This window comes from Martes martes, assembly GCF_963455335.1.
Source record: "Martes martes genome assembly, chromosome: 7".
Lineage (NCBI taxonomy): Eukaryota > Metazoa > Chordata > Mammalia > Carnivora > Mustelidae > Martes > Martes martes.
Genome location: NC_137894.1, coordinates 80,947,112 through 80,971,601, shown reverse-complemented (window position 1 = coordinate 80,971,601; position 24,490 = coordinate 80,947,112). Strand labels below are relative to the sequence as shown.

The 24,490-nt window shown below is 40.4% G+C and overlaps 1 protein-coding gene across 1 annotated transcript in view; it reads right to left on the bottom strand.

Annotated features, from left to right (window-relative positions):
* The window catches only part of AKAP6 (A-kinase anchoring protein 6), a 368,170-nt gene that overhangs the window by 256,961 nt on the left and 86,719 nt on the right, over nt 1–24,490 (bottom strand). Inside the window, exons 3-4 of the mRNA XM_080809066.1 lie at nt 22,073–22,324; nt 11,170–12,939 (exon numbers count right to left, since the gene is read on the bottom strand). Coding sequence (XP_080665192.1) covers nt 11,170–12,939; nt 22,073–22,324 — 2,022 coding nt within the window. The remainder of the gene's footprint in view (nt 1–11,169; nt 12,940–22,072; nt 22,325–24,490) is intronic.

The following is a 24,490-nucleotide window of genomic DNA, read 5'->3' as shown; positions in this document are numbered from 1 at the left end:
TGAAACTATAAACCAAAAAACTGCACCTCATATATTTCAGAGGCCAAAAACTAGATGCAGTAACCAGATATAGCCTCACGGTGGCGCTACATCATCGTGATAAAGCCTCAAAACCATGTAAGGCTCTGCAGAAACCAAAGCGACACTGGACTGAAACATTCCTAATGTATGAACCAGGAAAGGAATTTGCTCTGGATCCCCACAGTTCTTTTCTACCAACCTTGAGCAATGACCTTGGCATAATGTCTCAACGAATCCATTAGCAGTGTTAACGCACAGGTTTTTCCTGGCATTGTGACAAAATATACACATAAGATTATTATCCTTATAAAAAAGTGTGGCTTGATCTTTAATGATGTTATGTTCCTTTAGAATTCTCAATTTGGATTTGGGCAACAGAGTCTGCATATAAGATAACATTTACCTTTGCCGCATTCACCTACTGTGTATCTTAATTTCATATATACCTTGGAACCACTTGTTAAACTCCTTTACATCTCTCAGCCCCCAAATCAGCTTGAAATCTCAACTCCTTTGATCCCTTTCCTCCACTCCCTTATTTTTAAGAAGACAAACATTTTCACTGATTTGTCCTTTATAACATCTCCCACCTCGGTCTCTTTATTTCCTTAACAGCTTCCAAACCCACACAGTTCAGATCCTTTTACATGACCAGGCTATTTGTAATAACCTTCAAAATTAGCCTTCCGGCACTAGCTCCCAACCTTGACTGCACATCCTAATTGTTTGAGGAGCTCTTAAAATTACCCGCCTGTTGCGATCCTGATTTAGTTAGTCTGGGTTGAACCCGGAGGTTGGGATTTTTTTCAAATCTCTCCAGTAATGATAATAAGCATCCACAACAGAGAACCACTTTGCAAGTGGCGTATCAAGGCAAGTGCGCCACAATCAGATGAACCTTCTTAAACCATACCAACTCTCTGGGCCAAAAATTTTAAGAGTTTCTCATTTTCACAAAGACTGCAAATTAATAACTTGAAGGACAAGTCTGTCTTACATATGTGTTTTACTTGGCCTGTTTTAAATTGTTCAGACCCAACATTTTAAAAATTGGGAGATGTTACATAAAACCCAGAATTTCTACTTTTTTAAGACTTGTAAGATCTTGCCACACAGGGCCCACATTATAGCACAACCATCACTTGCCTTTAGACACCGCATTTACTCCCCAGTTGTTCAGTTCCTGTCCCTCCCCATTTGCCCCTGGCTGAGTGACTCATTTATGTGATCTGTCTGAACTCTTAGAGGCATTTTAGTTCGTAGCATCTGGTCTAGGGGATAAAGTTCAAATAGAACAATATATTCACTCCTGCCCTCGCTCACTCACTCTTTTATTCACAAATTTTGGGGCAGGTATTTATTTTGTGTTTGTACCATGCAAACACTTGGAATTCAAAGTCCATCATACTTTGGCTCTCCAACAAACTACTCTAAGCAGATGTCTGCCTCCCAGTGTTCCTAGGCTAGAGGCTCATTTCCCAAACTCCTCTGCAGTTAGAATGCAACTTCCAGGTCAGATCTGTGAGAAAAAAACTGGCTGCATTCCATGTCCCTTCTCTGGTGAGCTGGAATGCTGACAGAATGGGTAAGCCACAAAGGAGCAACAACTAAAAGGGTCCTGGGTCCTTAGATGGCTTCTTTCTTGGACTGTCTACCTACCTGTTGTTATAAAAAAAAAAAAATTCTTCCATCTTATTATATTCTGGGGTCTCTTTGTTTATAGCATTTAACATATACCCCAAACACCAAGCATCTCTCTTTACTCTTTCCCAGATATACTTTAAATATTCTTGCCCTCAACCTTGGCTTATGCCAAAGACATAAGATGCCTCCTCATCTCTATCTAAATTTTACTCGCCATTCAAGACCCAGCTCAAGTAGCCCCTCTTCTGTGATGCTTGGTCTAGCTATTCTTGTTATCATCTGCCTTCCTCTGTTCTCCCAGTGTATGAGTTTTCACTTGGTATTTACCAAGTATTATCTTATGTAATAAGCACAGAGCCCTGAATTATGTTTCACACCTCTGTCAAACTCTAAGTCCAGAATCTAAGACAAATATTTAGATTGTGCATGGTATAAATAAAGAAGACTATACAGAGTTCCTACACCATCCTATTATATTAACCTTTTGTTGACTAATCATCTGTACTATCAACACATGTTCAATTTGTGATCTTTTCGGACTTCTGAATCTCCCAATTTTAATTACAAAGCTGAGTCTTCCCAATTCTTTCAGAATTTGTTTTTTTCCTTAATATTTAAACTAAATTCTCATTTTCTTTATTCTTGCATCTAAACAATTCCTCAACTCTCTACATACATATTTCTAAGACTAAGCAGTGCACTAAAAGAAACACATTAAAGTGTAAATGGTGGTAAAGAGCCAACTCATAGTGCTCTCATATTTGGAATCTGAGAATGTCTAGGACAATATTAGAAGGAGAAAGTAGAAGATACTCTTGGGGAAAGAAAAAGAGAAAACAGAGCCAGAAAGTGAAAACTATCTGGTCCAGAAAAAATTAAAGAAAAAGGAACAGGAGAGAAGATGTAGGAAAGAGAAGGAAATCAGGGACAAGAGGAAGACTAGCAACTGAAGAAAAAAGTTATCATAAAGGAAAGGCACATACAAAATGAAATAGCACTGAAAAACAGTGGAATCCAATAACCTTAAATGCTTCCTATCTGATAAGATGCTCTTAGGAGATTATTATCAACACCTAAGAATAAAGTACTACTCTACCAACTCTAGGAACCCTGGTACATGGGCAGACTAAAAGAAATATCAAAAGTGAGTGAGAACTGAATTTATGGTAGACCTTGAATATATAGTAGATGGTAAGTTACTCTGGGGATGAATAAAGAAAGACAAAGCTGTATTTCAAATGAGACCTACTCAAATCTCAAATCAAATAAATAATGCCCAGATAAGCCTTTGTAAAAAGAATGACTCCGAGTGTTTTTTATTTAAAGGACAAATCCCAGAAAGTGACTTGGCTCTAGCTATGAAGCTATGTTCTATCTTACAAGAAAGCCTGGGGTGAGATCCTTAAAAGATAAGAGGTAATCACATTGAGATAAAATAAAAGAGAACTCAAAGACCTAAAACTATAAAACTCCTACAAAAACATAGAGGAAAATCTTCATGACATTGAACTTGGCAATGATTTCTTAGATATAACACCAAAAGCATTGGAAACAAAAGCAAAAATAGACAAACGGGACTACCTCATACTTAAAAACTTTTGTGCCTCAAAGTACCCATACAGAATGGGAGAAAATCTTTTCAAATCATATATATGATAAAGGGCTAATATCCAGAATATACAAAGAACTCCCATAGCTGAACAACAAAACATCAAATAGCCCAATTAAAAATGGACAAGAACTTGAATAGATATTCCTCCAGAGATGATATACAAATGGCCAACAAATGAAAAGATGCCTCAACATTACTAATCATCAGAGAAATATAAATCACAACCACAATGAGATATTATCTCACATCCATTAGGATGGCTACCATTTAAAAAAAAATGTCAGCAAGTATGTGGAGAAATTTGAAATCTTGTACACTATTCGTGTGATTTTAAATGGAGCAACTGCTATGGGAAATGGTATGGAGGTTCCTCAAAACATTAAGAGTAGAACTACCATGTTGATCTAGCAATCAATCCCATTTCTGGATATATACCCAAAAGAATTGAGAGCTGAGTTTCAAAAGTTTCAAAGAGAACACCCATGTTCATAACAGGGCTATTCACAATAGACAAAAGGTGGAAGCAAGCCAAATATCCATGCACAGATGAACAGAAAAGCAAAATATAATATAGACACACAATGGATTATTATTCAGCCTTAAAAAGGAAGATCCTGTCACATGCTACAACATGGATGAAACTTGAGGACATTACGTTATGTGAAATAAACAAGTCACAAAAAAACAAATACTGTATAGTTCTACATACATGAGGTACCTGAAGTAGTCAAATTCATAGAAACAGAGAGAAGACTGGTGGCTACCAGGACTGGGTGAGGAGGAAAGGAGAGTTTCTGTTTAGTGCGTACAGAGTTTCAGATTGGAAAAGTTCGGGAGATCTGTTTCACAACAATGTGAATATACTTCTTTGAGAGAGAGAGCATGTGTGTGCGAGTAGGTATGGGAGGGGCAGAGGGAGAGAGAGAGAAAGAATCTTAAGCAGGCTCCACACCTAGTGTGGAGACCAATGCAGGGCTCGATCTCACAACCCTGAGATCACAACCTGAGCTGAAATCAAGGATCAGACACTTAACAAACTGAGCCACACAGGCACTCCCAACAATGTGACTATACTTAGCACTAATGAACTGTATACTTAAAAACAGTTAAAATGACAAATTTCGCACTACATGCCTCTTATCACAATGAAAAAAAGAAAAGGAAAGAAAAAGAACTCAGGACAACATGCTATTTCTTTAATGATTGCCATCATCAGTGTGGTATCATTGGTGCATCAACAGACAGTCAAAATGAGGGTAAAAGCTAGGATAGTTTCTATCTGGACCCATTTTACTTCTTGGAAAAAGAAATCAGTGCCAAGTTAATCCCAGGACCAAATCTCTTCTACATTCACATTACCCATGATGGTACCAACCAGCTCCCAGCAGCAATGGTGGCCGCCTTTGTGCTGCTCCATAGACTTGACTGTGATTTTACATAGCCTAGTTACAAAGACTAAGTACCCAGCTAAGTATTTGCTGCACTAAATCTGAAATAACTTATGTGCAAAGACATCCTTAGCTGGCACCAAAGAAGTTTTTAAAATCAGGTTATAGATGCCCCAAAGATAAAATGCTCATAACGGTTTAGTCACTCAGTTATAGTGGAGATGCCATAATCCGGTATTTGAAGACACTGGTTGCTAGAGAGAAAAGGGATCAGCTATGTCACATAGCCATCAGCCTGGTACCAATGAGTCCAATCTAACAGAGCAATGTCTTCTGGGATGAGCTTTGAGAACTTACGTGAGCAGGAAGTCTGCAACATGAGAAGTAGACATTGCACTATATCCCAAAGGACAGATCTCCTGAGATGCTTCCCTGGGGTGGTACCAGGCAGCAGCGCATTCTGCCAGCCCCCCTTAGAATCACACAGCTGTTAATCTGGCATCAATAATCACTCTCCTTGGACAAGTGGCTACTCACTAGGCAGTTCATTTCTATTCAGGTCATGAGGAAGAAATCACACCATTCATTTACTAATCTAGTAATGGTTTGTAGGTTTCCTAAATAGATTTGACCTGCATATGTGATTACTGTCTAACTTCCCTGGCACTGGAATATATCATTAGGAGAAAACCAAGTCAGTTCGGGCATCTCAGTTGGAATCCCAGCTCTTACACTAGCAACAGTGTGACCCTGGCCAAGTCATTAGCAATGGAGCTTCAGATCTGTCATCAGTAAAACAAGACCAATAACAAGACCAATAGCTCTTCCATAGGGATGTCATATGGATTAAATTAAAGAACCTATATCAGAACCTGGCCCATAAGAGATGCTGATGAGAAATCATTTCCCTTCCTTCTTCCTTACTCTAGAGCCGAGGTCAGCAAATTTTTTCTGTAACAGATAGTAAATATTTTAGGCTTTGCAAACTATCAATCTCCATCACAACGACTCAATTCTGTCATTGCAGCCCAAAAGCAACCACTGATGAAGAGTATAGCTGTGTTCCAAGAAAACGCTGTTTTAAAAATTAGGCACTCAGCAAGCTATAGTTTGCCAATCCCTATTCCTTATACCACATAAGACCCACCCACTAAGTTAATCTTTCATCATTCTGTTTGATTTCATCTGCTCCAGACAGGCCCTCTCCTCCTTTCCTTTCATTTCTTTTACTCTATTTCTCGAATGTTCCACAACAAATGGATCTAGCTCAATGGTTTGATTAATTTTTTCACTTTTAATTTTAGGCCTTGAGAAGCCCCCACTGGAGGTGAACACTCAGACCTGAGATGTTCAATTACTTCATCCACGCAACAGGTTGTGGGAAAATCAACCATATTTGAGCAAAACCCCCTTAACTCCCACCAAGATACTGGGAAAAGAACATCCCTTAGGAACTCATAGAGTTAACGGAGGAATTTTTATTTGAGGAGGAGAATAGGCTGTGACTTATTTCTCAGGTTTAAAAATATTGCTTGATAAATACGTTTGCATTTGCTTGTATATGTGTAAAGAACTTCTTACAGGACATATAAACTAAAACAACAGAGATCATCTTCAATGTGGTGGAGGCCCAAGATGGGGAAAAGGGGAGAGAAAGAGTTTCCCTTTCCCTCTGGGCACCCCGCACTCCTCACACATGTTCTCTCTTTCTCTCCAAAATTAATAAATCTATATTTTAAAGATTTAATTTATTTATTTGATAGGAGACAGTGAGAGATTACAAGCAGGGGGAGCAGCATAGGCAGAAGGTGAAACAGGCTCCCTGCTGAGCAGTGAGCCTGATGTGGGACTCGATCCCAGGACCATGGGATGATGACCAGAGCTGGAAGCAGAGGCTTAACTGACTGAGCCACCCAGGAGCCCCTGGATATTTTTTTAAGCCATGTTTTTAAGCCATGTGTTTTTAAGCCATGTGAATATACTATGTATTCAAAGAAATTAATTCTCCCACAGAATGAAAAGAATTAAAAATTAAAGAAATCTTTTCACATTCACAAAACCAGCCCGTTACAAGTAAGACTCAAATATGAGGGGAGAGGAATCATGGGAACCTAAAAGGTGTCTCAGACACTTGCCATTCAGATGTTATCTTAGGGATTCTATCACAGTCCCATAAAGTCCCGAATGTGATAGTGGGCTTTTACGTGCCTTCTACCCTGCATTCTGAGAAAAGACGGGAGAACTTGGTACATGAAGGGAGGAGAAAACACACCACTCTCCATTTGGTGGGGGTGGAATCAGAAGCAGGATGTATTCTTCAGTTTTTTATAACTTTTTCATATCAGGCCAACATCCTTCCTGTGGAGTTCTACACTCCCGCCCTTCTTGTCTCAGCGTGTGCCATATGTATACATTCTGCCCAGCCACCTCTATCTCTTTTTCTATTGAGTCTTTTCTTTCTGCCTTCAAATAAGCTTTAATGTTTTTCTAAGTGACACTTTTACTGGACATTACTTTCAACTCTCACCCTTTGCCTCATACTGCTTTCTCAACCCAGTTCCTTGAGCTATGAATGATTCTCTCACTTCTTAATAATCTATAATCCAGCTCTACCTCCACTCTTTCATTGAGTCCATTTTTCTCTAAGGCCCTCATTGACTGGCTCAACCAAATCTAAGGTTGCTTCTTTTTCTTTGTTCGTTTCTTCTCCATCTCCCTTTTGCAGAGAACAAAGCTAACATCCATCTTAGACCCCTTCTCCCCCATTTACTTAACACCCAAGAATCCTCTCTGTCAAGTGGACCTCTTCCTTACTCCTTCCTCATAACTGGGCTACAGCTTGAGTCTCAGTTCCCACCTGTCTTCTCTTCTCCATCTGTCCTCACTCTCTCAGGGAATTCATCTGTTCTCAAGACTATCTATCTAGTGGGAAGGGTAAAGCACATGGAGCACATGACCTATTAACTGGGCACCCTAGGAAAAGTGATTTCATCTCTCTGCACTCAGTTTCATCCACTTTAAAACAGGGATTCATTCACTCCTTCTATTGACAGTCTTTACTGAGCACTTAGCATGTGCCAGGCACTGTTAGAGGTCCATTAGAGTCATTAGCAAACTAAACAGATGAATATTCCTTCCCTCACAGAGCTCCCATTCCAGCAGGGGGAAACAGTAAACATACCAGAACAATAAACATACCAAACAGAATTATATAAAATGACAGAATACAGTGAGAGCTGTAGAAAAAATTAAAAGGGTTCGGGCTATACCCTTTATTTTTTTTAAAGATATATTTATTTTAGAGAGATGAGGGGAGGCAGAGGGGAAAGAGAGAGAACGCTGATCTTACAACCCTGAGATCATGACCTGAGCAGAAACCAAAGGGCAGACACCTAAACGACTGAGCCACGCATGTACCTCATAGGTTATACCTTTAAAAAGGTGGTCAGGGTAGGCTTCCCTAAGAAGTTAATATTCCAACAAGCTCAGAAGAGGTTAAAAAAATTATAAATGAGAGCATCTGTAAGAGTGTAGGCAGAGGGAATTGACAAAGATCCTAAAGGCATGGGCCTGTCCAGCTTGTTCTAGGAACAGCGAGGCCAGTGGGAAGGCAGGGAAGTGAGCATGAGGAAGCGCACGTAGAAATTAGGTCAGAGGAAATCAAGGGAACAGTCTATGTAGGGCCTCTTAATGCAACAGGGGCTGTTGTAGGGTTTTGAGCAGAGGGGCGATATGATCTGATTTATGTTTCAAAAGGATCATTCTGGCTGCTGTGCTAGAAAAACTATAATAGGAATAGGATGGGAGCAGAGAGACCAGTTAGGAGGCTAGCACCAGAATGGGAATACTGGAAGGGGGAGAGAAGTGGTCCATTTTGGATAATAAAACCTACCTTGTAGGGCTGTTTGAGAATCCTAGGAGAAAATTACTGCAGGTAAAGTGCCTAGTAGATGCCTGATGCAAAGAAGATGTTAAGTAACACCTTCTCTTATTATGTTATACTTGCAGGTAGAATAGGTTCTCTGGGTCCCTATAGGTAGATCAAAGCTAGAGTGTGATATCCAAGGTCAAATGACCTGGGGGTAGGCGGCTGCCCTACCGAAGTGATAAAGGGAGGCTGGACTGACCAAGAGGCTTAATCTTCATTTAGCCTTTACTTCATATCCCAACTCCAGGATGGTATTTCCAATTGCCTACGAGACACTTCCTCTTAACAGTTTTATCATATAACCGATATCGATGTACTGATTTTTTAAAGTTACCGGCGTCACCTCTACCTCAAGCCAGCTACCCATCCAAACACTTTCTTCTATAAAAAGATACCCCAGTCCTCAGAGGCTGGACACTTGGCTTCATCCTTGCAGAATAATGGAAACAAACCATTGGAAGCTACCATTGGAAGCTGGTATCGTGGCCACGAACTGCTTAAAAGATCTCTATTTACAAAAGAAGAGACAAGGCCCAGAATGACACATGACTAGCCATGGGTCTCTCCAGGCTTTAAGGATGGAGCAAGGCTTAGACCCAGTTTTCCGGATCCTGCTTCCTTCTTCAGCAGCCTTCTCCACCCAGGCCTGTCACACATCAGAGCAGCCCCCTAGACTGGCTACCACAGGCCAGTTACCTCTGCCCTGGTCACCACCACAACTGCCATGACCTCCCTCCTGTTACTGTCGACTAAATCTTCCAGAAAGGCTACCGAAGGCTGTGACCTACACTGCTTTCGGTGTGCTGGCTTGGCTCTGAGTTCAAACCCTTACTCAGTAATTACGACCTGGGAGGCCTAAAGCAAGTGTTCTAACCCTGTTCTGCCTTCACCTCTTCATCTGAAAAAGTCCTACCTCCCCCCAGGACTTAAATAGAATAAGGCATGTGAAGCTCTTACTATGGAGCCAAGCACAAAATTAGAGCCCAAGAAGCATTCGTTATCATGGATTTTACTCCTTCCCTCAGTCAATTGCAGAGAAGCTGCCATGGGCTGAGGGAACACATTCTAACTGCTTCATACTGGCCTTCGGGGCCTTGGAGCAACCGGGTCTCTTACATGTACAGGAACTTTTGCTGCTCTCCATTCACAGACCTTCCAGTCAGGACAGCTCTCTGAGTCCCCACCCCCCATAAACATGCCCATTCCCAGATCCACCTGTGTTCTGGTTTATGCTCTTCCTGCCTGAAATAGCCACTGCCCTTCTCTCTGGCTTAATCCTGGCATTCCCTTCAAAACTCCACTGAAGGCTTGGCCCTTCTCAAGAATTTCCCAGGCAAATCCTGGCTCCACTGACATATTTTTTTTTTCCAATACCACAGTATTTACATGTAGTATATATTGATCGCTTCCTTACTGAGACATGGGAGGATTTAGTTAATGGTCTGGGCTCTAGGGCAGGCTGTTTGGTCTCTCTCAGGCTCAGTCTCCTTATTCATACAACGGGGTTAATATTAGGGTTGTTGTGAGAATTGGATACATAAATTCTTAGTAAAAATAATCATTAATACATGTTACTATTACATATCACCATTAACTTTTCCTTAGTTTTAAACACCTTCATTTTCTTCCTCCGGGTTAGCCTATCCATGTGTACTATACTTAATCTAGTGTCTTAAAATCACAGCTTAAATTATGGAGCTCAGTCCAGAGCTCAGAAAATTCTCAGATGAGAATTTTCACATCTGTCCTCAAAGATTTCATCTAATAATCCATTCTAAAAGTAGAGATTTGGGGTGCCTGGGTGGCTCCATCATTTAAGCGAATGGACTCTTGATCTAGGCCCAAGTCATGATTGAGACCCGCACTGGGCTCGGGGCTGAACATGGAGCCTGCTAAAGATTCTCTCTCCTCCTCTCCCTCTCTGCCCCTCCCATCTGCCCCCCATCCCATTTCCCCACTCTCATTCTCTCAAAAAAATAAATAAATAAGAGAAAAGTACAGATTTACCCCAAATATCAACTCCCCATCTCAGAGCCCATGAGCAGTACACAGTATAGGCAGCATGGGTTATTAGCCAGGGACCTCAAAAAAGAGAAAGACTGAAAGAAAATAAAGTTTCCCCCAAATTAGAAACATCTGGTCCATTTCTACAGAGAGTTAACATTGGGAATGTAAGCTATTCTGGGGTTAGAACAAACAAATCAAAAATTAGTGAGGATAACTGCAACATTCCATTCACGTATTCCTGAGGTACTGGTGTGTGCACGGTTACTGTTCTACACTAGTTTGCATTCCACTCAAAGGGACCCATCATTTGTCAGGAGCCAGGTTAGGTGTGAGCAACATCAACAGAGATTCCCACACCAAGCAGGGACACATCAAGCTAATGCCCAGACAAGGTACATACTCTGCCACGATGCGGTGATCATTGTGCTTTATCTTTTCTTCTTTGAGGAATCAGGCTTATCAAACGTGGCAATGCTTTTTATAGTGAGGGTGGGGAGGGACTGACCTTTTCCCAGCATCACTTCCAAAGATCAGATAAGAAATCTTGCAAGTTAAGAAGACCACCTTACCTCTATTTTTTCCCATATAGCTTCATAGTTGTCTTGGTGTTGAATATCTTGCATCAGTTTCTGAATTAAAGCAGACTTTGTGGTAGAATGGCTCTCATTTTTCTCAGAGGATGCAGCTCTCTCTGACTTCTCGTCGATGTATTTTTTCATACCAGAGAGAGGCATGCACAGCTCCTCGTCAGAAAGAATGTCACTCAGGGGCCCAGACTCCATGCTTTCCCCCAGGGAAGAGGCTATGTCACTGGACGAGCTTGGAGACACTCTGCCTAGCCTCGTGTGCTTCTTCTTGACATGGTACGTTGTTGGATAGATCTCAGAATCCGAGTTCATTTCAGACAGTTCCCAGTCATCAATATTTTGGATGGTTTCTCCTCTGGGTTTCTGAGGCAGAAGCTTCGTGAGGTTCTCCAACTTCAACGCTAGGACTTCGGTCTGCTTCAGGTGAGAGGGCAGCGCTAGGTACTCATCAGAACCGTACCAGGCCTCCACCACCTGGCCGTTCCTGGTGACGTGACTTGGGGAGGAGGAGTAACTTTTTTTGCTTTTGTTTTTTGAAAGAAGGGGTACTGGAGACGCCACGTTGTCTGAGCCAACAGAGGATTCACTACTTTGAGTAAAAGGCGGAGAACTGGATGTTTCTGACTGCACCGGCAGTTTGGCATTCCCACTCCTCTGATGGCGTGGCTCGAGGGAGGATGTCGAAACGGAATCTGTTTCTGGCCCCTCTACAGCCTTGGGGGTACCTGGAGGAACTCCATTCGGCACGACTGAGCTCTTCGTGCTCTCAGCTTGGTTGCCTGAGCCCGCCCCCCGCTTCGGAGTTCGGCATGGGGGCACCTCTACTGGGGCCTTGTGTGGCTTTTTAAGTCGAAGTTTCTCTTTGTGGCAGTCACTAAGCCTTCCCAGGCTGGAGGATATTTCCTTGATGTGACTTTTGACGGTGTTTTCAAGATTCCCCTCCCCCACCTTGTGCAAACACTCATAGGACTGGCTGGCAGCAGAAGGGCTGCTGGGGTAGGAAGACTGTAACACCAGACAAAGCTTGGATCTGTCAGGAGGGTCCACCAGAGAGGGGGTACTTCTGCTCATCTCGGGCTTGAGATCAGCCAGCTGCTTCTTTCCATCAGTGCCTTTCAGATTGTTCTTAAAATTTTCCTCTTTAAGGAAAAGCCCTCTTTTTGGCAATGTGGGCTGCGTGGGAGAGTCCTCATTGTAATTAAAGCAATCTCGGATGGATCGCTTGGGAGTTGCATTTTCACAAGGCTGAGGCTGTTGGTTCCTTGTCTCAGGCGGGGAGGAGGAACTGGCTTCTGGCATCACGGCCTCAGGAGGGGGCTGATCGGCATTTGTCAGAGCTTCCCCGGAAGATGACATTCCGGGCACTAAGCCTGGTGGCTCCTCGACTGTCAAAGCACTGTCCTCCTCACGTCCACCTTTGTCATCTGCTGAAAGAGACACTTGAGATGCCTCCTCACCAACCGCTTTGCCACAGCTGTACGGGTTGGGGTCAGCGGCCACCGAGAGTAAACCAACGCTTCGGATGAGCTCGGGGAACTCCTTTTCCATCTCACTATAGCTCCAAGAGTCAAAGGGTTTGGTTTTGACCTGGCTAGAGGTCATGTCCCCTAGGCCACCGAGCAAATCCTCACTTGGACTATAGTCAGACAGTTCGAAAGCAGTAATACCACAATCCAGAGATAAGTAATTTTGAGAGCATTTGATAGTTAACTGTCCTGAGTCATCCACTTCTGTTAGAGAATCAAGCCGGCCCTGAAACAGACAAGGGCACAGTTTCAGTAAATGCAACATCAATTATACCCAACTGCTTTTCGGATGAAATCTCAGCAGAGGCCACTGTAAAGGTCAAAAATGCAGCAGTCTCCATTGCTTCTGGTTTAACATACAGAAAAGCATACTGATCAATTATCTTGCTTTATATAGTATCCTGTTCTTAAATATTTTGGGACTTTTCTTTAATCTGGAGAATAGAGGCTTGACAGAAACGGTCAAGGTTAAGCCAAAAATATCCACTCTTGACTTAACTTTCCATTTTAAAATAGCCTGTAGTTCATTTAATAAGCATTTCTTATGTGATGCCTTAAGTAATAAAATTCTGGGAACAAAGTAATATAAGAGGAAAATCTCCACGAACTGATCTGCTTTGCATATTGCTATCACTCCAGCACTTAGCACAGTGGCTAGCTTATAGAAAATCCTCGATAAATACATTTAAATGGTATAATTAATTACACTAAGTCTGTCATGTTAACTTTTTATTCACAAATCACAGGAAGGTGAACTACTGAATTTGCATACACTACAGAAACATTTCAGGACCAGTTCCCATTTGTATCCACCCTTCTGAAGATAAACACAGGTAATCCTGGAGAAAAGTAATGAATACCAACACTTACCATCTTAGTCCCTTCTCCCCTCTCTCTGCACGCATTTTTCTCTCCAACTCTCATTGGTGTGTGTTACATACTAACTGCCTCCCTCCCTTGTTATTTATAATTCAAGAGAGGCCAGTTTGATTTGAAACCTCCCTGTGCTAAAGAATAGCTTTACAAGTAAGTATTTTTAATTTTTAATCTTTAATTATATAATGAAGGCTTCTGTCTCATCACTAATGTAGTTTCTTTTTCTTTCTTTCTTTCTTTCTTTCTTTCTTTTTTTTTTTTTTTTTTTTTGTTAAGATTTACTTATTTGAGAGGAGGGGGCAGAGGGAGAGAGAGAACCCTCAAGTCAACTCCTCACTGAGCAGGGAGCCTGATGTGGGGCTTGATCCCAGGACTCTGCTATCATGACCTGAGCCGAAATCAAGAGTTGGCTGCTTAACTGACTGAGCCTTCCAGGCACCCCTAATCACTAATGTGGTTTCTAATATCACACAACAGATGAGGGGATTTTTTACTGATGATTTGCTTAAGACAGAAGGGCCTGGGAATCCTTTTATGCTTACCAGCTAAGAACTGCTTGATCTGATCCAGCCTCTTAGGACATGAAGAAAGGAAACTGAGAAGTGAAGGGTTGTTATATCCCAGACCTCTCTTCTACTCAAGGAGGAAGCAGATGAGCAAAGTGAAGCCAGAAGTCATGTGGCTGCTGAGCCCTGTGTCCTTTCAGCCAGGTTATCCCAAGATCTGGTCACTCTGGGACTTCACACTGGGTTGTTGTTCATTTGTGCATTTTGCTTTTGGAAATTTTCTCTCCCATCACACCTTTACCTTGCCTTTATCTCCTACTCCCCTCACTGGCATGCCACAATATCCAGATAAATAATAATAATAAGCCTCATTTAACTTTTCTAAACCTCAGTTTCCTCATGTATAAATGGGGATGGTTGATTACAACTACTGCTTTTTCATTTAATCCTCACAATAACTTTCTTCTGGGGTCTGTACTATTGTCCCTGTTTTATATAAGAGGAACCTAAGCTAAAAGAAGGTACATAACTAGCACATGGCCTCACATCTAAGGGCCAAACTGGGCCTTAAAAGGAGGCTTTCCGACCCACAGTCCACACTCTGACATCTGTATGGTAATTTTCTCTGATTTAATTGGATACTATTTTAAACAGACATACCCCCTCCTCCAGTTTGTTCTCCACGTTGCCACATTGTAAAGAGTAACTTTGGGGATCCTGGGTGGCACAGTCCATTAAGCATCCAACTCTTAGTTTTGGCTCAGGTCATGATCTTAGGGTGATGAGATTGAGCCCTGTGTCAGGTACTACGCTCACTGGGAGTCTGCTTGGAATTCTCTTTCTCCTTCTCCCTTTGCCCCTTTACAGATTGCAAACATGATGCTTTAAGTCCTTTATTAGCTTCCTACTGCTGGGTTAAAAACCCAAACCCTTCCAAGAACAGACATAAAGAGGCCTGTCTCAAGCCATAATCCCCTCCCTGGCTGCACCCAACCACAGTGTTCTCCTTTCAGTTTTTGAATATAATGAATTCCTTCTGCCTCAGGGCTGTTGCACATGCTATTTTCCCTCTGTCAAGAAAGCTTCCAACCTCCCTTAACTTACAACATCCCTTAACTGGTTGGACTCTTATGCGCCCCTCAGACTCAGATCAAGCTTCACTTGATCTTGATCTTCACTCTAAACTCCCACCTAAGTCAGAATTTTTCTTCTTATAAGCGCTCATAAAATTATGATGTTTTTTCCCTTTAAGCATTTACCTCAATCTGTAAATAAATACTATTGTGATTATTTGATTAATTTGTTTCTCCAAGTGGTTTGTAAGCACCACAGGAGTATAAATCATAAAGAAAATTGTTGACTCACTGAACACTTGCAACATTTAGCATGGTGATGTGCATAGAGTAAGCAATCACAGATGTATCTATTGGATAAATGAATGAATGCATGAATGAGGATGTTTGGGAATGTAACTCTATGCCTTCGTGTAATTTCTTGCCCTGATTATGTAGTTTTAGTTGACTCTAGTGATTAAAAGTCCAAGTTTCAGAGTCAAATTCTGGCTCTACCAGTAATTAGCCAAGTGACCATGAGCCAGCAGGCTGATGTCACTAAACCTCATTTCCTTCATTTGCAAAAAGCAAATGATAAGCCCTGTCAAGAGCTGTTGTGAGTCTTAAACGAGATAATAATATATGTAAGACATAAGTCTGGTACGTGAATACGTGCTCATGGAATGTTCACTCTTATCACTTATTATATTATTACTTTTACTAATCAAGTATATTGAGGGGGCAAGTTTCATCAAAATGAGAGGTATCCCTATGCTAAATTACACTGCACAAAAATGGGAAACCAGTATTAACTGCCAATCTCAATAAAAATTACCTAAATGGAGTTGTGTGGCTTTTATGTTTCATACCTGGGATCAAACACTTTAAAGAACAAAGTCAGAAGCCAAAACCACTAAGGAATGAGCCAGCCAAACAAAAGTCACACTATATGTAATTTTTAAGAGAGTAATATGGAAACCCTTACCGAAAAGCAGGTTGTATTTATTTAAATTTTTTAATTCGGTTGTCCAGTACTCAGAACTTATTCCCTCACACAGTTAGTATTATAAATGATGGCTTAATTCCCAAGCTATCCCATAAGTTGGTATTAAAAGTTGGTATCTAACTAGGGCATTAAGGAGGGCACGTGCTGTGATGAGCACTGGTTGTCATACATAACTAATGAACCGTTGAACACTACATCAAAAACTAATGATGTGCTATATGTTGGCTAACTGAACATAGTAATAAAAAAAGAAAAAAAACCAAAACAATAAATAAATTACTAACTAGTTGAAATCTGTATTATTTTCTATTATTTTTTATCATAAAACTACAGCACTGCAGCTACTTAAATAAGGTGAAAGAGATTTTAAGTCAAACTGTTTCTATGATGAGTAGAGAAAAAGAAATTTGAGAGTTCAGGTAAAAATTAGGCCTCTACAACTGTCAGTCACCTGTTTCTATAGCCCTGGGAAAGAATTTGGTGTCCACTGTGGTGGTCACCAGACCCCTAAGATCAGGAATACTGTTATACTTGAAAATAACTGGAATTCAATAAAAGATATTAGATGAACATATGGTGTGAGACTACATTTCAGATAACAGGGTATGGCTAGGTTTTCCTAAGTCTCCCCCTGAAGATCCCTTCCCTGGTCAGTCCTTTGTTTGGAAAAGAAAATACCATACTCAAAAATACTTGGTGCCCCAAAGGCAACCCTCTCCCATCCTGTTCCCAACAAGGCCAACTATTTCCATGCATGGCTGACTGTCACTCGGGAGGTAACTATTTTTAATAAGACTGCATTTTTAATGTGGAAAAAATCCCTCCCTGAAAAACAAACAAAGAACAGCACACAGCGTATCCGTTTCATATCCTAAGGACCAAATGATAAGCATCCACCCAGGCATTGTTTTTAACACAGTTTGTTATTAACAGCGTTCTTCAAAAGTACTTTTTCTAGATTTCAGCATGCAGAGGCAATTTTTAAAAAAGAAAGTTCTCTGAAGTATCCCAGAGCAGATGAATAATGAGTTTCATTTCTTAAAATATTGCTTAGTAATACTAATATTTTTAGCCCCGTGGCTTTGCTCTGGACCACTGTCCCAGACAGTTTTCTAAGGCATGTAAGTAATAGTCTCAGGTGGGCAGAGAGGTGGGGAAGAGTGCATGTTGTTTTTATAGTCCTTTTTTACTTCAGAAATACCACAATGAATTGTATAGTGCTATTAGCTGTGTCACGGCTGCCTAACGATGTCTCAACGCAAATATACCTCAATTTAATATGCTATGAAGCAGTTTCTCAGATGAAGCTTATGTTTTATGGAGATGGCAATTAATTCACTTTATTGCTGGCTTCAATCTTCTCCGAGACATCAAGGAAACTCTCCCCCACGCCCCCAATTTGAAACAAAATTTTTGCTTTGTTCCTCACCGATAATTAACTTAACGGAAGCTCTAGTTCCAAATGTCTTCTTTAGATTCTTTCTTTTTTTTAACACTACATTTTGCTACCAAAAAATATGAGATAATATTCATAATTTAGAGACTTGAAGATCTCCCTATTAAAATGCCCCCAAAGTTCTATCAGTGCCCACTGTTACTTCAAGATCGGTTTTGTACACTGACTTAGTGTTCTTACTGAGAAGAGAGTTGGAAATAGAATTTTACTGTTTTAATCATGCATACAATAAAAAATATTGTATGCCCCTCACCCCTTCCTCCCCTAATCTCATTACATGGTGTTTGTTGCTCTTCAACTACTAACATATATGCTCACAGAGCTCTTAACCAGAATGCCACAAGCCCCCTGAGTCTTTAGACCACATGAACTAGATTCTTGATCAGATTCCTTTTAGGCCTACCATGCTGGGATTCTATGTTCTGAATATATTCTGGAGAGCAGCAATAGACTGAGAGAAGCAAATAATGAGAGGGAAATGGAAAGCAAAGCAAAGTTTACCTTCTGATAGGCAAGGGGAAAATACACAAAAATATTTTAATGTTTTATTTTTACTATAGTAATTATTTTTAAGAATCTCCATTTTTCTACAGGCTAAAACTACAAGCCAAATGATTAATTTCCAAGATAAATCCTAGTCCACCAACTTAAAATTTTATCTCCCTCTTCTGTCCCTAAAGCAGTGATTATCTGCATTATTTAATTCAATTTGACTCATTAGATTTTTATTTACAGCGATACAAATAAGGTGCTATGGGAGATAGAGATGATTTTAATCTGGTACCAACACTCATCCAGTTCTAATATAGCATGTACTCTGTCACGATATAAATGGACCTATGACAAAGGCTCATAGAAGAATACACAAAGTGCTTCGGGTATGTGCTCTGAAAAGACAAATGCATTCCCAAAGAGAGGATAAGGATCATGTGGGTAAAGTGCTTACTTACCACACCATCTGGTATGTGGCAAGCCTTAATCATTGTTTGCTCTTGTGTTCATATTATTAACAGTTATCACTACCTGTGTCATTTTACCTCTCTAAACCTCAGTCCTATCACCTGTAAGATGGACATAATAATACCATCTGTTAAATAAGAACAACAGCACCTTCCCTTCCTACCTCCTAGAACAGTTTTGAGGATCTAACAAAAATATGAAGGTGATTCCTAAGATGGATTAATCATCTTTGAATGCCTAGTGCTTTATATATAGTAGGAGATCGATAAATATTTAGGGGAGATAGGAAAGCAGGAAGGAAGCGGGGGCAGAGGAAAGAAGGAGGAAAGAATTACTATTATTACAACAAAGCTCGATTAAGAGATGGTTTTGTTTGTTCTGTTTAATTATTCCTGGGTTTATGTCCTTAGGTAGTCACTTAACCTCTCTCAGATTCAGTTTTTCCATCCATAAAATAGAACTATTTTTAATATCTCTTACCCTCCTTACTAAATGAAACAATAAATATAAAGTATTTATCAAAGTATCTGAAATATAAAAAATTTCAGTACAACACATTTTTCACATGATGTTGAGCTTTGCCCCATTTTTTTGTTTAGTTGGTTGGTTTTGTTTTAGCAAAACATTTGCTAATTTGCCTAAAAAATATGTTCTGTGTCATATTTAAATAAAAGAAACTTATGCATTTTGTTTTTGCAAAGACAGAAAGAGAGAGGACTTGCCACTTTCTCAACTTTCCTTATTCTTTAATGTGGTTCAGAAACTCAACTAACTTACAAAAAGAGAAAATGAATTCACTTTCACTGGAAGGACATCTACTATTTCAGTTTATCAGCCTGTTTTATGCCATTTCCCTCTTCATTCTATAAATCTTTTGTACCTTAATTTGTTCTGATAAAGTTTAGAATTTTATCATAATTCCCTTCCTGTTTTCCACAATCTCAGTGTGCTTGCTGGCAGAAACAAACAAAACCAAGCAGTTTTTGAAATGTTCTCATGGAGTCACACTAGAGGCACAAACAAATAGGATCTGGTTTCTATAGTTTTAGGAAGGTTGGTAATGGAAACAGTGCTTTAATTCATAGAAAAATATCCACAAAGTAGATGGCTAAGAACCTACTGTTTTTTTTACCCAAAACACAACATATTCTTGCATATTTAGGACAGAACTAAAGAATTTCAAATATAAAAATGCACAAAATTGTTTCCAATCAAATCTGTAAATAACGGTTGAGCTCACACTGTGAGACCCATCACGGACACTATTTAATATAAACTCAAAACATAAAGCAGTGGCCAGTGACAATTAGTTAGCCTCAGTGGCTTTTCACTGTTACCTGGGCTGCTCTCTTGAATGACCCAAGTTCAAATTAGTACATGATGAATGTATTTCACAAAAAAACAACGATGATAACAATAAGCCCTAACATACTGTTATAGCTCCTGCTCTACAACAAAGAGTTAGTGATCAGTAAATGTTTATTTAATGAATAAATATATAAAATGAACTGGTTTAATCCAATGATTTCTTATGCTCCCCTCTAGGAATAGAAAGTAGGCAGATCTGATGACTGATCAAAGCTGGATGTTGGACAGGGCCAGCAGGACACATAAGGAGGAACAAATAACAACAACAAAAATTTGTATAGATTAGGGATGGCAGGTAGATATCTAAAGAAGGAGTTCTTCAGAATGTAGATCAATCTTTCCCAATTCTCATCTCTAGCTCATTGGTGTACACCTCATGAATACCACATTTAGGGCAGAGTTAGACAGTCTGGGATTCTCTGTAGTCTCCCAGGACCACAAGAGGCCCAGTCAAGACCTCTCTTGGGAGGGATGGCATCTGGGCACTAACACACACACCCACATATTCATTCTGTGATTTAAAAAAGGACTCTACAAAGTCTATATCACCTCCCTCACTGCCACAATAACAGGGAAAGCTGAATGAAACAAAGAACATAAAGCCAGAAGTGAGCCCAGTAGATTTTGATTCTCATAAACTTCCAGGGCCTGTGGGGAATTTGTTACAGCAAGAGCATCATTATTATGAAAACAATAATCAACAAGTATAAATCATTTATGAGAATAGGCATAGATTTGTTTTGTGTTGCTGAAAATGTTGGAGCCACGGAAACATTAATTAATACTGAATTATGCAACACTCATTATAAGGTCTTTTAATCTTACTTATTTATGTAAGTGTCTTATAAACTTCTACAGTATATATTTTCCACAAAACCAAGGGTAGGGCACTAATGTGGATGTCAAGAGCCAAGGGACTACACACACACACACAGCTCTTGCTTAGCACAATGCTTTGCTCCTATATATGCCAATTTTATGTGGGATTAGGAGAGTTCATTTGGATTCAGATTCATTGCGTCCATTCTTTCTTAAGATTTTATTTATTTATCTATTTACTTACTTATTTATTTAAGGGAGGGAGAGAGAGAGTGCAAGTGGGGGTGGGAGGGAGGTGTAAAGCGAGAGGAAGAGGGAAAAGCAGACTCCCTGCTGAGTGTGGAGCCTGACATAAGGCTCAGTCTCACGACCACAAGATCATGACCTGATCTGAAATCAAGAGTCGGATGCTTAATTGACTGAGCCACCCAGGCACCCCCACAGTGTTCATTCTTAAGCCATGAATCAAAAGTGACAACAAACTTTTTAAACTACTTTTAATATGAGTACAAAAAATCCAAATACATTGGCTGTGTAAAATTCTGAAGCTCATATGACTCATTGCATCCAGAATGATTTTTTTCAAAGTATGAATTTAATCATGGTAAATCCCCTAACAAACTATCCTGTTGTCCCTAAAATAAAGTCCAATTCTTCTAATATGACTTTTCATCTTCATAATCTGACCTCTGCTTACCTATTAGTTCAAATCCTGGTGCCTGGAACTTTTGGCCCCAGTGTTGTCTACAGCTCTCTGAACCTGTCATTGTCTTACTTCTGGATCTTTGATGATACCATTCCTTCTGTCTAGAACCTCTATTACCCAGTCTAATCCTGCTTCTCCTTCACATCCCAGGTTGGACTCACTTCTGGTAAAGCTTTCCTATCTGAGTTAGGTGCCCCTTCTCTGTCCTCCAGTGGCATCATCACAATCTGCCCTTAATGTCTGTGCTTTTGTCTTTCTTGGGCACTAGGCTCCTTGAAGTCAAAGATCACATTTTGGTCACTCTGACATTCTTAGCACCTAATGCCTAGCCATAGTAAGTGTTCAATAAATATTTATCAAATAACTTTGGGGAACAAGAAGCCAGGTTAGCACGAACCACTATGGGCAAACTATAAGGTGTGAATTAACTCTGGTCTAAAGTTTTATTCACATTAGAAGTGCCCTAGCCTTCAGTCACTATCCCTAGATTCAGAGCCCAGTTCAGAACCTGATTATGTACCTACAAAGAATTCCTATCCCCCACCTCTGAACTGAAAACACTCTCCAGTGGTCACATCTGATAACACGTTACTTGGCTTCAAACACCCACCTCATTTGTCTCTTCGGAGAAAGCCTGTAGAATGTCTGTCTGCCTGGTGTAGTTGCCATTGGCGTCCTGCAGACCCTGCAAAATCCGCTCCCGCAGAACCAGCACAGAGACTCGGAGCTGGTGCCAGAGGAGCTGCACGGCGTGGATGTCCACAATCACATTGACAGAGTAGGACAGCAGCTTCAGGGAAAACTCTGTTTCCAGGAGTGCATGGATTTGCTCCACGTGATCTGAAATATCTTCACAAATGTCCTGCAGGAAAGAAACGCAGAATTTATGAAGACTGTTCAGCCCTATTCTAGGAACGGGGTGCGGTGGTGGGGAGTCACTCCTTCACTTGACACCAGTTAGGGCCCACAGGTCAGGCAGACCACATGCTGGATAACTTGCCTTTGTTTTAGATCAGATGCAGAGTGGCAGGCCGCATTCCTGGGCACTGGCCCTTCAGCACACATAGGTAAACCAATTTTTCTCTAGACCCCAAAAATGCTACTATTCTTTCAGATTTAATGATTTCATTTTGAAAGTTTAGCCAAGGTAAGAGGTCGCCTCACAAACCCACTCTATTCTCTTTATTTCTTATTTGCAAGGGAGCCAACAGCTGTTTTCTGGGCTAGTGGTGAGTCCCTCTGAGCACACAATATCTCAGGATAGAGACATCCTCCAGACCCCGAGTAGGAAGAAAGATGGGCTAGAACCTGAGCTTCGGGAGCTCCTAACCATTCTCAGTGAGCCATGGGCTCTTTGGTGTAAGAGACAACCGTCACATTCCCACAATAACAGAGTTTAATATTTAAATTCATAAGGAATACTTAAATTTCAACCCATACTTTATAATCACAATCACTCTTTTATTGGAGTATAGTTGACATACAGTGTTACACTGGTTTCAGGCGCATGACATAGTGATTCAACTTCCTATATGTTATGCTGTGTTCACCGCAAGTGCAGGTACCATCTGTCACCATACAGCACTATTGCAATGTCACTGACTATGCTCCCTAAGCTATGCCTTTTATCCCTGTGATACTTAATCATTCCCTAACTGGAAGTCTGTATCTCCCACTCACCTTCCCCCCTTTGACCTTTCCTCCCTCCCCCCTTCCCTCTGGAAACCCTCAATTTGTTCTCTACACCTATAGGTCTGACAGAATTACTCTTGAGAAAGAAAGCCAGAAAAACCCCAAGGACAATGAAAGACGAAAATACAGTTTGGTTTTAAGACCTGGACATTTTAAACAAAAACATTACTACATCAAAGTTTCAATCTCCTCCACATATACTATTAGGTAGGCAGATGTGGTGTCTGATATGTCACTTGTCCTTACAATTTCCCAAATTTCCATTGTGCTGTCAGAGGCCCTAGCATGAAATGGGTAGCACTGATGGTAATATTTAGTGGAGCAATTTGAGTCCATTAAGCATCAAAGGGATGTACATGTCAGCTAAAAGTACTCAGTGATTCATTTTCAGTTATGCATCAGTGATTTTTTTTAAATGGAGCTTTTATTATAATGATTTTTGTTAAGGCTAAAATTTTAGGATAACATTTGAGGTCTGAGTCCTATCAAGAGTATCCAAACTCACTCTGTGCTAGAAACATAACCTTTCAATTTCATATAATTCAATTCCTTGTTTCTAAGAGAAGAACTAAAATGGAATCTATATTTACTGTGTAACAGTAGGCAAAAAAAAAAATCTATTGAAGAATGATGGAAAGTTGTGCTGAATTTTTAGTAATAATGTATAATTTCAATAAATGTTACAATATTATTTCTTAAAACTCAAGAACTAATTGGTGATAGTTACATAAGTTGATGATAATAATTTGATGTAGATTAAAAGTTTAAAGAGGTGTTGGAGTCCTAGTTAGGTAAAGTTCTTACAAATGTAGCCCATGAGCACATGAAGTCCAAAAGAGATTTGGGGCAAAAATCACATTATCTTATCAACCAGTACATGGGAACCACTTGCAGCTGGATTAGCCAGTCTCTGCTGTCCTTTGGCACATGACAGTGGGCCTCCGCAGCTATCATCAAATATTCCAGATTGCCTGGGTCTCAATGGATGCCTGCTTGGAGCATCTCCTCCATTTGTCCCCTATACCTTTTATTCCTGATACCTCAACCACCACCCCAAAGCAAATGTCCTGTGTCCTTAACCCTCTTAGGATGCTCAGTTCTGCAGAGTACTGTGTTACTTTGGGAAACTCTCTTCCTCCCACTGCTGATCTCTTTCAAATTCTCTGTACTTTCCTGGCTAGTATTTCCATTCTATTGTAAAACAAACGAAAAAAATAAACACTATACTTTGTCACAGAACAATACATCTATCTCCTGCTCTTACCGAAACCTGACTCTGTCCAAGGTTCCTGCTTCCCCCACTGCCCTCCCACTGAAGGCTGTTCATTCTCCCAGC